The sequence below is a fragment of the Beta vulgaris genome, chromosome 4, assembly GCF_026745355.1.
Source record: "Beta vulgaris subsp. vulgaris cultivar EL10 chromosome 4, EL10.2, whole genome shotgun sequence".
Taxonomy (NCBI): domain Eukaryota; kingdom Viridiplantae; phylum Streptophyta; class Magnoliopsida; order Caryophyllales; family Amaranthaceae; genus Beta; species Beta vulgaris.
The window spans coordinates 17,600,897-17,615,081 of record NC_079205.1 but is presented as its reverse complement, the minus strand read 5'-3'; the positions used below and the strand labels follow the sequence as shown (position 1 = coordinate 17,615,081).

The 14,185-nt window shown below is 31.9% G+C and overlaps 1 protein-coding gene across 1 annotated transcript; it reads right to left on the bottom strand.

Moving 5' to 3' along the window:
- Nucleotides 1-7,805: 7,805 nt before the first annotated feature.
- Nucleotides 7,806-13,349, bottom strand: LOC104891334 (organic cation/carnitine transporter 7). The gene is made up of 6 exons (XM_010677014.4): nucleotides 13,084-13,349; nucleotides 12,107-12,385; nucleotides 10,457-10,694; nucleotides 9,090-9,606; nucleotides 8,785-8,987; nucleotides 7,806-8,575 (listed from the first exon to the last, which is right to left on the bottom strand). The coding sequence occupies exons 2-6, from the start codon at nucleotides 12,376-12,378 to the stop codon at nucleotides 8,276-8,278; spliced, it is 1,530 nt and encodes a 509-aa protein (XP_010675316.2). The 5' UTR covers nucleotides 12,379-12,385; nucleotides 13,084-13,349; the 3' UTR covers nucleotides 7,806-8,275.
- Between the last annotated feature and the right edge of the window lie 836 nt (nucleotides 13,350-14,185).

The window sequence follows — 14,185 nt, the reverse complement described above, 5'->3', positions numbered from 1 at the left end:
TGGCACTTTCTAAAGGGTTTTTTATTCCTGAAAAGATAAAGGTCCACTTAAGTTAGGTTTTATATGATGTATTATAAATATTCCCTTCTGGGATCAATAACCTTTTTTCCTTCAATCTATTTTAACATAGTTGGCTACTTGGGTTCTTCCCGAATCTCAGATTACATCCCTAGAAGACTTTACCAACTAATATAGATGGTATTACAATTAGAAGTATAAGATATTTTAAACCTTTGGACATAGGAGTAGTTGTCTACTTGTCTTAGTCATTCTTTTTAGCAAGTAAAGACTTTTCCGTTCTTCAATGTGGAAGCTTGTTGTGTTGAATTACTATTTAATAAAGCAGTCCAAAATTTTTCCTTTTTCAAAAAAACGAATTACATAAGCAGTTGAAAATTGCGATCAGTGAAGTATTGAAATTGCTAGATAGATTGAATTGCTTATGCAATTGTGTCATGAATTTGGAACATATACCAATATTTTTTTGTCTGCAGACTACCGTCAGCCGTGATTAAAATATAGTCTGAACGAGATTTGAACTAATTAATATCTTAAGCAGCCTTTCCAATCTTTCCAACTATACTAGTAAAGTTTTTCAAACATTTGGATTGATTATGCTAAAGTCATTATGTAGCCTCTTCTTTATTTCGGCACCCGCCAAGGATTGCATGACTAACGACACAAAGTAACTTTTTGTTCATTTCGGGAAGATGGTGTTTGTTACATCCACATATCAAATCTAATAATATTGTACGACTCATAATAAATTTATTATAAGAGCACTTTACTTTTCAGTTAAAATGGATCAATTTTTAAGTTAAAAGATTAAGTTTCTAAGGTAAATTTTATAGCCTCCTCCAGATATAAATTAAGTAAATTTCTTTGAACTATCTCATTTAAAGTAAAAAATTACCCCTATTTTATATTCAACAATTTATATATCATGCAGAAACCTTGATTATTTCATCTCTTGCTGTTTTATAAATATGTTCTTTATTGATAACTTTTTTTTTTTTATAAAGGTAAGGAAAAGAAGGTTAGGAGACCCTCCGCACGAGGGGAGCTCCAACCTTATCATTTACAATGATGGAATGAAGAGCTGAATGAGTACAATTTTCAATACAAAAACTAGAATCTATGAGATGTCCAACATTGGCAATCCAATCTGCTGCTTTGTTTGCCCCCAAAGACATGTCTAATAGTCCAAGAAGAAAAGGAGCGGAGAGAAGTCTGAATATCCTGAATGATGTGGGCGATCTGCCAAGGGGGGACCAGATGCCTTTGATAGAATTGATAACCATGAGGTTATCTCCTTCGATGTGAAGATGAGTAATCGCATTTTGAATAGCGAGCCTAACGCCATGCTGAAGGGCTGTAGCTTCTGCCACCAAAACTGAAGACGTACCAAGGTTTAAAGCTGCAGCTTTGAGTATGTTGGCATCGGAGTCTCTGATGATAAAACCTGCTGCTGCTGAAGAATCACGAACAGAACCGTCGAAGTTGAGTTTGAAAAATGGGGATGATGGAGGCTCCCAAGCCACCAGGATAGAGGAAGGGTACTTGGGTGGAGGATGAAGAGGAAGGTGAAAAAATGGGGAGCCTGAGGAATTGCAGTAGTCAACTGCATTCCGAAGACGCCATTCTGTGAAAAGAAACTTTGCCTTATGAAGAATCCTATAAATATTAAGCGAGTCGTTATGAAATATGATATTGTTTCTTTCTTTCCAAATACTCCAAATTAGGAAGACAAATTTAGAAGCATAGCTTTTATTCTTTTTAATATGAGAAAAAGTATCCAAAAAATTGGCATGAGGTAAGGAATGGGGCAGCCAATCGTTAAGTTCTTTAAGCTGCCAAAGGGGGACGAGCTTGGAACAATGGCCAAAGATATGATCTACAGATTCCTCATGGGTGGCACAAAGGGCGCAGTGATTAAAAGGGATGATATTTCTTTTTGCAAGGGTGGCACGAACCCCAAGACTATTATGACAGATCTGCCATAGAAAGATCTTTAGCTTTGGCGGGATATCGAGATTCCAAATCCAACGGTGCGGCCATTTTTCCTGGCTAGGCGGGAGGTTATGCGCCAGCCAAGTAGCAGACTTAATTGTGAATAGACCTGAAGGACTAGGGCCCCAAATAGGTTCATCAGAAAGGGAGGCAGACGGTAACGGAATGCCTTTAATGCATTTGATGATATGATCCGGGAGAAGAGTTTTTAATTTGAGCAGATCCCACGATTTATTTGGTAAGATGAAATCTTTTAATTGCAGGTTAACATCAACCTGGGTTTCATTTAACTTTAAGACGGTCATTAAGTTATCATCGAGGCACCAGTTATGGAGCCAAAAAAGAATTTGAGAACCATCTCCAATTTTCCAACGAATGCCTTTATGGAGTAAAGGGCGTTGAAGTAAAATTTTTTTCCAAATGGGGGAGTCATTTTGCTTAGCTTTGCAGTTAAAAAACGATTGATTATGAAGATATTTGTCAGAAATGAGTTTAACCCATAAATTATTAGGTTCGGTGAGGATTTTCCAACCAAGCTTTGCAATAAAGGCTTTATTCATTGGCAATGTTTTTCTAAGGCCTAAACCCCCTTGGGATTTTGGTCTGCAGATTTTATCCCAGGCAATTAGTGGGGTTGCATTTCTTTCCTTATTTTGCCGCCAGAAAAACTTCCTGTGAAGAGAATCAATAGAGGAAGTAATGTCAGGCGTCAACATAGTGGATGCGCAAGTATACGCTGGTAAAGCTTCGAGGTTCTTTATTGATAACTATAACCTAGTATAACTTATTAACTTTAGTACATATGATATTATACCTAAGAAAAAGTACATACGATATTAAAGGCAATGAAAAAGTAGCGACGTGTGAGAATGAAGTGGTCTCTAATATCATTTAAAAAAGTAGATATATATGTGCGAGAGAAAATCTACTAAATTAGGTATGTAAGGATTAACGATAATCTTTCACCAAAAGAAAATGTAATGATTATTAGGTAATGGAGGAAGTATTTTATTATTTTTTGTTCATTATTTCGCTTTATATGCCTCCTCTTTTTTGCCTTTGGCAATATTTTTCTTCTACACACTATTTTCTAGCGAAATTACCATCATCTTTGCATGAGGTCTGTTGGGTATGATACCCTTTTAGCTGTAACAATAACACTTAGCATTTGTAATAACAGTTAAGATGTTAGTTGTTAGTTCTTATAAGTTAGTATGGTTAAATATAGTATTGATGTAGTAAGTGTTCGACAATATTAGCTACTCTCTCCGTTCCAGAATATAGTTCATATTTTTATTCTCGGTGTCACAAAATATAGTTTTTATTTTCATATTTAGTTCCACATTTTTCCGTAATTTGTCTAGACAAACCGTGTCCCATCATTTATTTGCTTCTTGAATTTTGTTTTTTTTCCTTTGTTTATTCAACCAAAATATTATAATTAATGCTCGTTCACCATTTATTCCTCATTCTCTCTCTCCTAAAATCATCTTTTCCCATACAATATTTATTTAAATAAACAAAAAATCTTTATTATCTCTCTTAAATTCTACTCGCATAAATTACCGTAAAAAAGAAGAAAATGAGAACTATATTTTGAGACGGGGGGAGCACTAGATTAATAAAGAAACCTGGAGTTAAATACTACCTCCGTCCAAAAATATAGTTCTCATTTCCATTTTGGGTGTCCCAAAATATAGTTCCCATTTCCATATTTAGTTCCACATTTTTCCGTAATTTGTCTAGAAAAATCGTGTCCCATCATTTATTTTCTTCTTGAAACTTGTTTTTTCTTTTGTTTATTCAACCAAAATGTTACAATTAATGCTCTTTCACCAATTATTCTCCACTCTCTCTTTTAAAATCATCTTTTCCCATACAACATTTATTTAAATAAACAAAAAATCTTTACTATCCCTCTTAGATTCTACTTGCATAAATTACTGTGAAAAAGGGAAATGGGAACCATATTTTGGGACGGAGGGAATATGTTTTTTACTTTCAATATTAATTCCAAGTATTACCTTTATCTCAACATTTATGTTTTGATCAGCTTGTCTCAAACATTACCTTGTTAGCTAAATACTATTATATCCCATGTTGTTTACAAAACACACTTTACCTTTATTAATGTTTTAACTTTTAGGCTATGTTTGGGGAAGTATTTTAGCTACCTTAAATGATATAAAAAAACTAATATGAACCCGGTGCACACTAATTAGTGTGCACCCGATCCATATCACGTGAGTTTATGATAGTGTATATTGATATGATATAGTGTATGTTAAAATGATATAGTGTATGTTAAAATGATATAGTGTATATTAAAATGATATAGTGTATGTTACAGTGATATAGTGTATGTTAAAGTGATATAGTGTATGTTAAAATGATATAGTGTATGTTAAAGTGATATAGTGTGTGTTAAAATGATATAGTGTATGTTACAATCATATAGTGTATGTTAAAGTGATATAGTGTGTGTTAAAATGATATAGTGTATGTTACAATCATATAGTGTATGTTAAAGTGATAGTGTATGTTAAAGTGATAGTGTATGTTAAAGTGATTTAGTGTGTTAAAATGATATAGTGTATGTTACAATGATATAGTGTATGTTAAAGTGATATAGTGTATGTTAAAGTGATATAGGGTGTGTTAAAATGATTTTACAACAATCAGTACAACTCACGAAACCTCCTTTTCCGCCATTTTTGTTATCAGATATCAGTTGAAGAACTTCGCTCGCATCTTTCAAACTTGACGCTCGACTAATCAACTCATCGTCCAACACTAACTTCTCTCCTTCTTCATCATTTGCGACGTCGTTTCGAGTTTCGCTAGCAGAAGCTCGGACAGAAACGGAAATGGTGGAAGAATTCCAGAAAGCGAGAGAAGAATGCTTTTATGGTGAGAATTGCATGGAGGAGAGAGAAAAGGACAGTAAGAATGAGAGAGAAGAAATGGAGTTCGCAAGATTAGTGTCATGGTTAATGGAAGCGAAGAATCTTCACTTTCTCTCTCCTCTGTATGTCAGTTTTGAGTATGAGGGATGAAGAAAGAAAGGATGAGGATTGAGCGCGGGTCACGTGCCTGGGCCTGGTCCACACTATTTTTAGTGTGAACCGGGTCCACGCAAGTCAGATTGTAAATGATAAGGTGCTAATATATTTTAGGTGCTAAAATGATTAGTAGTGTTTGGGGAGCACCTAAAATAGAATTTCAGGTGGCTAAAATGACTTAAATGATAAGTTAAAAAATTTACCTTTTCACAATCAGGTGACTGAAATTTTAGAAAATCTTTCCAAAATTTTGACAACTAATTTTGCTAAAATAATTTATCAACTTAATCAACTAATTTTGCCAAACAGTTAAACTAATCAGTTACCTTATCAGTTTCAGTTTTATCTTATTAATTTCAGTTAACTTATCAGTTTCACTTTATTTTCAGCTAGTAATGCCAAACAAAACCTTAGTTAAAAAAACAACATAAAAAAGTTGATAGATATTTTAATTTGTAAGAAGTTACACACCCCTTCTCTTTTTCTCCACTACCTTTTGTAAACCGTGCGAAGTTTTCATCGCACATTTTCCCTTATCGTATCAACAAAAGGAAAATAGATTTTGAAATTTTAAAATAGGATAAGTGGTTCCTCTAAACTCTAAACCCTCAGATAAGTCAAACACTTTGCAGTCAACTAGAGACTTTTATTGTCTCTTTCAAAAAAAAAAAAAAAAAAAAAACTAGAGACTTTTATACCATAAAGAAGATTTTAATAAATAGAGACTTTTATGCACAACCCCAGAAAACAAACATTATTGTACACTGCAAGTCCTCAACATTGGGATGATTAGTCAATTTTTCCGGTTGTTGTGACTTGTATAGGATTTGATAGTAAGAAGTTAAGAACTTAGAAGTCATCTTCTAACTTTTTTACTTTTTTTTATATCGTTATTGCTTTTTTAATATTCTTCAGCTGAGTTTCAGTGACGCAAGTGTGACCTTTATTAAGATATTTATATAGCTAACATAGCTATAAAACATTAGAATTATTATTATTGATAAGTATTAAATTATTTATGGAACTTGAATCATCAATTTAACTTTTTGGTTGAATCGGTCCTTTGACATGGTATCAGAGTCAGCGTGACATAAATGTCACGTGTTCAAATCTTATCCATCACTCTTTCTAATTGAAATATTTAGCGCTAGGTATGAGTGAGGCCGAACCTTGTGATGTATCCACATATCAAGCTCAATGGGCTCTTGCGTAAGGGGGCGTGATAGAGTATAAAATTAATCCTACAACTCCAATCATCAACTTAAGTTTTTGTTATACTGTCATATACAAATATACTCACAAGTCAAACCATCATATTTCTAAGAGAGTTGAGGTTGAGCAAGGAAAATGTCTTACTTCTTTAGGGGATAGAGTTGGGATTGAAGAAACTACCTTTAGGTTAGTTGGTATTGAGTTATGATCCAGCCTCCAAACTCAAATTTGAACATTATTGGGAAAACATGAAATTATTCGTACTAGTATTTTTTGCACACAATACGTGCGTTGCATCGTGTGTATGATTTTGTATCGAAATTTTAATTTTAACCCTCATTCATTATTTTGGTCAAAATTTTGCTTCAACTGTAATTATACCAAATAAGTATATAACTATGTATTTATAAAAAAAATTGATAAATTTTTGTAAAAACCTACTCGTAAGATATAAGTGTATAACTATATCTCTACAGATGATGAATTAGGAATAAATAGAACACTTCAATTATTACTTTGAGAGTTGTACATGTTTCTTTTGTTTTTTAAAATTTTAAAGTTACCTTCATTCAAAAAAAAATCTGGCAGTTTCATTAGTGCTATTTTTAATTTCCATGAATTTTTTGTCCTCATTCCTTATCTTGGAAGAATAAATATATAAAAGGTATCTACAACAAGTCAAGTGAATACCGAAGTTCTCAACAGTTCCCATATATAATACTAGTTGCATATGCACGCGATGCGTGCGTCGACAATCTTATGTAGTTATATACAAATGGACGTGTGTTTTTTTATCTAAAATTATTTTGATAGTGATGTAAATTATTGAAGTTCTTTTGTAGATGTTATTATCATTTTAAATTAAAGGTGAATGATTTTTAACTGTTCAATAATACCGTCACTGTAAAATTTGATAGATGATTTAATAATTTTCTTTTCATCGACTTTTGTATCGTTCTTTAACAATTATAGATGTTAATAAACCATATTGTTTGAACTTTGTAAATATGAAATATTATGTCATCATGATATGTTCCTAACTTTTTTTTTGTTGAAGATTCTAATTGATTTCGTGAATTGATGGTGTCAATCTAGTTTGTTATTATTGGTATTGCATATTTTATTTTTGACCTACTCATATGGCAAGTTTAATTGATTCTCATTTTTCAGTTTTTTATAAAATGAAAACCATTATTTTAAATTATTAGAGGGTATTTTAATCACCTCAAAAGAGGACACCACACCTCCTCCCTTGGCTTAACCTTGGCTTATATAATAGAGAGAGGAGTTTGTCTTGTAAGAGACCGCCTACTTTTAAATTAAAATTAGGCAATGCTAAGCCCAATATTAAAGCCCAATAGTGACTAGGTTAATTTATTTCGGTCACCAGTTTAATCCATTTAGTTACTAGGTCTACTTTTATATTAAAATTAGACCGTCTCTTTTAATAATTTTTGTAGAGATAGATAATCGTACCGCTGCTATTTTCAAAACAAATTACAATGAATGGAAACATAAAAAGGAAGGAAAAACAACCATCGAAGTCACACATTATATCATAAACGTTGTATAAACAATAACTTCCGGATCATCCAAGGCCGAAAATTAGTTAACTGTGAAAAATGGTAAATAAGTACAAATCGATCACAAACCGGCTAAATCATAACGAGAAATCCTACCGTACAGAAACTTCATGTAGGAGTTGTAGGCTCATGAGCTGCTCCATTTGTTTCCTAGTTTATAGGTCTCAAATGCAATAGCTCTAAACGCTACTGTATATCATACGCCATTACAAACTTATATAAACAATATAGTAAGATCATATAAAACCACTTAGTAATTACGTATGCATCTGGACACCGGAAAAATAGCCTAAAATGTTTGAAAACGAAACAACACTTTTGTTTCTATAATCTTGATCTCAATTAACAAACATGATAATTTAAACCGTTAACCGTTATTCGAATTAGTTGTCTGTTTAAAGCAACTTCTTATGTCATGGCCTTCGGATTTGAACTAGTTGGTTTTTGTAGAGAAACTTCTTTGCTTGATTTAATATCATTCTTATTACTCATGATGCTTTCAGTAAGCTCACGCCCCTTTGTTTCATGTGGAATAAGTACAACAGCTACTGCAGCAGCTAACACCATTCCTGCAAATAATAGGATTGCCGCCATCTGATGGCAAGCTTGTACTAAAGCCACAGCTACATATGGGCTCACCATTCCACCTACTCTTGCCATTGAACTCGCTGTTCCGAATCCAGTATTTCTTACTGATGTTGGGTATATCTACATCATACAAAAGATTTGTCATTAGGAAAATGTCATAGGTAGCAAGTGAAATTCAACAAAAAGTATTGGATAACATTGTATGTAAAAGGATAAAATAGTCTGTAACTAGTCATATGTTTGTGCATATGACTAGTTACAGACTATTCTATCCTTTTAGATACAAAAACTGTTCAAAAGTAGTCAAGTCATTAGGATAGTTGAGTTACCTCTGGAGCGAAAATGAAGGCAATGGTGAAGGTTCCCATGATGGATGCTCGAGCACCAAACATGAGAACTGTTGTAACCGTACCAGACCGATGAGACACCAATGGGAACAAAAATATTGAACATGCTACAAACATGATCGCCATCGAATACTTACGACCAAGTTTATCAATTAAGATACCAGCAATAACAAGGCCAGGAAGTTCTGCAAAGAGTTGAAACAAACATACATGATACATGTCAGCCCAAAATCAAATATATGTCATAACTTTAATCAGGGGATTTGCAAAATTGTAGACAAATTTACCAGCAAAACTAGTGATGAAGACATCTCGATAATCAATATCTAACTTAGAACTTTTTGAACTAGGGGAATTTTTAGAATTGCATGCATTGTTCTTGTTGTTCAGTTGAGTTGTAAGCAAGACGAGACCATAGTACGCAAACGCATTTCCAAAGAACACCAACCATAGGAGTAAAGTTGTACGGGCTAATTTGGGAGACAGAAGAACTAAAACTGATTTTGTTAAGCTCATTTCTGAATCCTTCCATTTAGGAGCAACTTCTTCTTCATCTGTAACTCCTTTTAGTATATTATTATTCTTCTCTTCTTTTTCCATGTCACTAACAAGAACACCAGGAGGTAATTCTTCACCATTAATTCGGGATATTTGCTCAAGGACTTGAAGTGCTTCTTTCTTTCTACCTTTCAAGCACAAGTATCTTGGCGACTCTGGAGTAATGAAATAGAACACAAGCAAGATAAATGAAGGAAGAACAGATAAACCCAACAACCATCTCCATCCCAATTTCGGCATTACAACCTGCAAAAATTCAATACCATGTTTAGATTTGAGTTACATACATCAAGAATTTCTCAAAAAATTTGTATGCTCAAATTGCATACAACAATATTAAAAATAAAATCAAACCCCTTCAGTATTATTGAGTGTCCTTGTGTTGATGTGCATCCAAGGCTATTTTTTCCTCATTTGAAACTCTACCTATAATGTGTTTATGCTCATTTGGAGGTTTCAAATGAGCAATGAACAAGAAAAATAGCCTTGCGTGTACTATGAGCATGATACACATGGGTGTATAATACAAATTCTCCTCGATATGTGTTGTATTTTTATGAGATACTCCTTGTGCTTTTTTATCATTTCCATTTTTTTGTGCGCGTCTCTCTATACATCTCTATAAACTTATTCATCTTTTATTATGTATCAATAAAAATTAATAAATGGATATCATTAAAGTACTAATTGAACGAATGAAACAAGATCCCATAAACTTATATTTTTTTCTTATAAATTGAGAAAAATCAAGAAGATTATCTCTAATTATGAATAATGTCAAGATTGAGAAAAAAACAATGGAGTAACTAGTTTCTAGGCACAAGCTATTCCCGATCAAGATTATTTTTGTTTAATAATATTTTACTTTGAAATAATGAAGTCAAACAAATATCAGTTGGTTTAGCGGTAAAACTTCATTAAATAAACTTGAAGGCACGTATCAAATCGTATATAATATTGTTTTTAAAATCGTATGTGGATTACATAGGATAAAATATTTTAACAAAGAGCACCACGTGACATTGTTCTTTATTTAGGAATAAAGAACTTTTGATAAAGTATAAAGTATAAAGTATAGATGATAACGAAAACGTACCCATGCTAAGGCAGCTTCACTAACGGATCCGACTGTCCAAAAAGCTTGGAAAAGGACCATCCAGATACCCCTTTTAGATGCAGGTACAAACTCTATAAACCAGGTGAGTAGAACTGGGCCAGCTCCAAGACCCACGCCTACCAAACAACGAGATATTAACAATACTACGTAATTTGGTGAAGCGGCACTCAGTAATCCAGCCGCACAAGTTACTACTGCCGAAAACACATAACCTTTCCTGAAAAACTCACAATTACCAAAAGTTAACACAAGACATATTTTGTGGACATATGAAAAATCAGTTACATGGTCCCGTCTACCGTCGTTACATACAAAATAACTACTCATATAGTAATACTTACAAAACACTTTATCATATGAGAATCATATATCGTGTGAAATGTCTAATTATAATTTCCTTTTAGTAATTTTTGGTACTTTTGGTACATATAGAAATCAAAACTTTAAAATCTTTGACCGAATGTTCTCATTTGTATATATGAAAAAACATATTCACGTGAGATCTTGTTATTTTGTATCAATGTGTAGTTTCCTAATATCAACTTTTTATATTTTTTTTAACTAATACGGAATTGAAGATATTAAAGGTCAAATAAAACGTGTAAAAATGAAACAAACATATATATTATAAGACAGAGGGAGTATTTGTTTAATGTCAACAAGACTACAAGAGAAGAGAGCATTCATAAGACGACAAGAATCCTATGTCCAGAGTCTAATAATTTTCTAATTTTAAATTGTTTGTATTTCTTGTTAGATTAATGGCATAGAATAGCAGTTATTGTGCCTAGGAGAAGGCGTAATTAATTGTAAAGAAGCTTTGTGCCGTTGAGTTTCACATGTTATACGAGATAAAGCAACGGTAGAAGAACAGTAATTCATAAAGCAAAATAAATAAATAAATAAATAAATAAATAAATAAACAAATCATAAACCAGTCAGTAATTATTGCAACGAAAATTTCTGAGTGTTACATAGAAAAGTCAACATATCACCTACACATGATTTTTATTTCTATTTTTATTTTGAAAATGAAAGATAACATAAAAATAACCATTCGTAACTGATTACACCGTAAGTTTAGGTTATAAGGCAATATATTCGCTATATTTGGGGAAACTTTTTAGGGGCCTAATATAACAAGATATAACAAGATTTTAAACTTAATTAAGAAGGTTTGAAAGTACTTAAATAAAAGATTAAATGGTTAAGAAATTTTCTTTTTTTCATATATTCTGAAACGGACTAATTAATAAGAAACAAATTAATCAGATAATAAGAGATTAATAAGATAGCCATCCAAAAATCTTTATAAGGATTTGCTTGAACAGAAAAGCAAATAATGATATATATTTCATATCTAACAAATATCTTCATTAAATTTTATATGAAATACTAAAACGAAACAATATATTAGAATTTTGAGATGGTACCCAAAATACGAGATCAAATGTATAAAGATTTTTGGATGACTATCTTATTAATCTCTTATTATCTAACAAGTATCTTCATTAAATTTTATATGAAATACTAGAACGAAACAATATATTAGATTATTGAGGTGGTATTCAAAATCCGAGATCAAATGTAATTAGATTATGCATACGTTCGAAATCGAATTTAAATTACCTTCTTCCATAGATATCAGAAACAAGTCCCCAAGAATAAGCACCAACAAGCATGCCAGCAAAAACCACAGTTGTGATCAAACTTTCCTGTTTAGAAGTAAGATTCCACTCAAATGTAACTGCTGGTCCAACAAATGAAAGTATCATCATCTCCATAGCTTCTGATATCCACCCCATTCCAGCATATGCTAACACCATATACTGTAATTTTCCAAACCCCATCTTCGATATAGCGTCATCTACACTATATATTAATCCTCCAGTATCCGCCATAATTAATCTGTAATTAACAAGACCACTTTCTTTTTCTTAGAAATGAGATAATATTTGATAAATGATAATGTTAAAGTATTGTATATATAACAAGTATAGGATAATATTATTTTGATCCACAAATTTATAACTGGAAATTTCAACTGATGACCAAAAGACAGCTTTAAGTGGACCTGATTTACTGATTTATCAGAATCATGGTGCAATGATCTATTTTATTAGTCAACGAGGTCAAGTGTATTGAAAATTGTAGCTATATTTTTTGTCATATTGTATATTTTGTAAATTCTGGGAACGATTTGTATGGCAGTTTTTCTTTGACTAATCTTGATCTATATATTGGCTTATTTTCACACTGATTTTATTATAATATTTTTTATGGTATTGAAAACAATATATATCTTCTAAAGGATTAATATAGCAAAATAATTTTATTGTAATGTTTTAAACTATTATCATTTAAATAAATGTATTTATTTCTTAATATTAGGTATTAGGGCTTGCTTATTCAAAAACAGTATTTCATCTCTTCAACTTAAATTAAATAACCTACAAAAAATGGATTTGAATTATCGTTGTGAATTATAATAGCGTATACCCAATCAGAAACTCAAAAACTGAGATAGACTAAGTTATACTATTATATTCTATACGAAGAGAGTAATTGATTAATAAGAAGAAATGAAAGAAGTAACAAATACGTACCAGTTAATTACAAATACGTTGATCCCACAAAATAGGCAGCAATAAACAAAAAAAACAAGGTTGTAGGATGGAGGAAGACGTCAAATATATGTAAGCATGAAATTTGGTTGCGTCTTAGCTTCGAACTTGGGCAAAGTTTTGACCTCGAGAAAGGGTACTTATGTAGAGAAAGATGAAGTGATAAAATTGTGTGTGAGAAAAATGAACTAGTATACGTGTGTTGTATATATAGGCATGAAGTTACAGAGAAGTATGATATTCGCACTGATAATAGAAAAAGGAAAACAAGCAAGTAATATTTATGTACCTCCTTAAAGGAAAATAATAATAGTCCAACTTCTAATAATAATAAAGGGTCACGAATAATGGGCCGGCAGATGGGTCTTTTGTTCCTCCCAAGGACGCTATTAAATAATCCAAGCTCAACTATAATACCTTAGCTACCAAGCATTTTGATTTAGTGGTAAAGATTTGAATTTTCGGATGTCAAGTCAATTAGTGTACAAAAGATTGAATTTTTTCTGAAATAGGTTAGCTTTATTACTTGGTCCCTTCAAAAAATATATATTCCATATGTCATATAATAGTCTAAATAGTATTATTTTTCGTTCTTATTTAACACACATTAGTTTGAACTTTTACAATATTGACATGGTTAAAGTATTACTCCCTCGGTTCCTATCTCATAGTCCTTGTTTATCATTTTCCATGGGAAGTAAAGAAACTATCATTAGTTTTAATTATTTGTCGTACTTGCATTGGAAAGATAAGTATTTGTACTAGAATGTACAAATCAAATGTGGCTACAACTTTCCATGTAAAATGAGAACAAAAATTAAACGTGAATCATGTGACTACAACTTTGCATGTAAACATAAACCCAAAAGAAGGATAAAAATTGTTTGATGGTAATTTAACGTATAAAGTACCATTTTAAAATTGAAAACATGAGAAACAACAAAAATATTTAGGGACATACAAAATGGAACACGAGCATTATAATTTGAGATGAATGGAGTATTACATTTGTTTTCTATCACTCTTTTTAGCCCCTAGTATATTATTATCAATAATAAAATAGCCAACTTTCCCCCTTCAATTA

Bases quoted from the DNA above. Each gene is read 5' to 3' on its own strand.
- LOC104891334 (XM_010677014.4), bottom strand. From the start codon at position 12,378: ATGGCGGATACTGGAGGATTAATATATAGTGTAGATGACGCTATATCG. The intron at 9,607-10,456 runs GTACGTTTTCGT...GAATTTTTGCAG, and splicing joins GTGAAGCTGCCTTAGCATGG to GTTGTAATGCCGAAATTGGG. The intron at 8,988-9,089 runs GTAAATTTGTCT...AACTCTTTGCAG, and splicing joins CTTCATCACTAGTTTTGCTG to AACTTCCTGGCCTTGTTATT.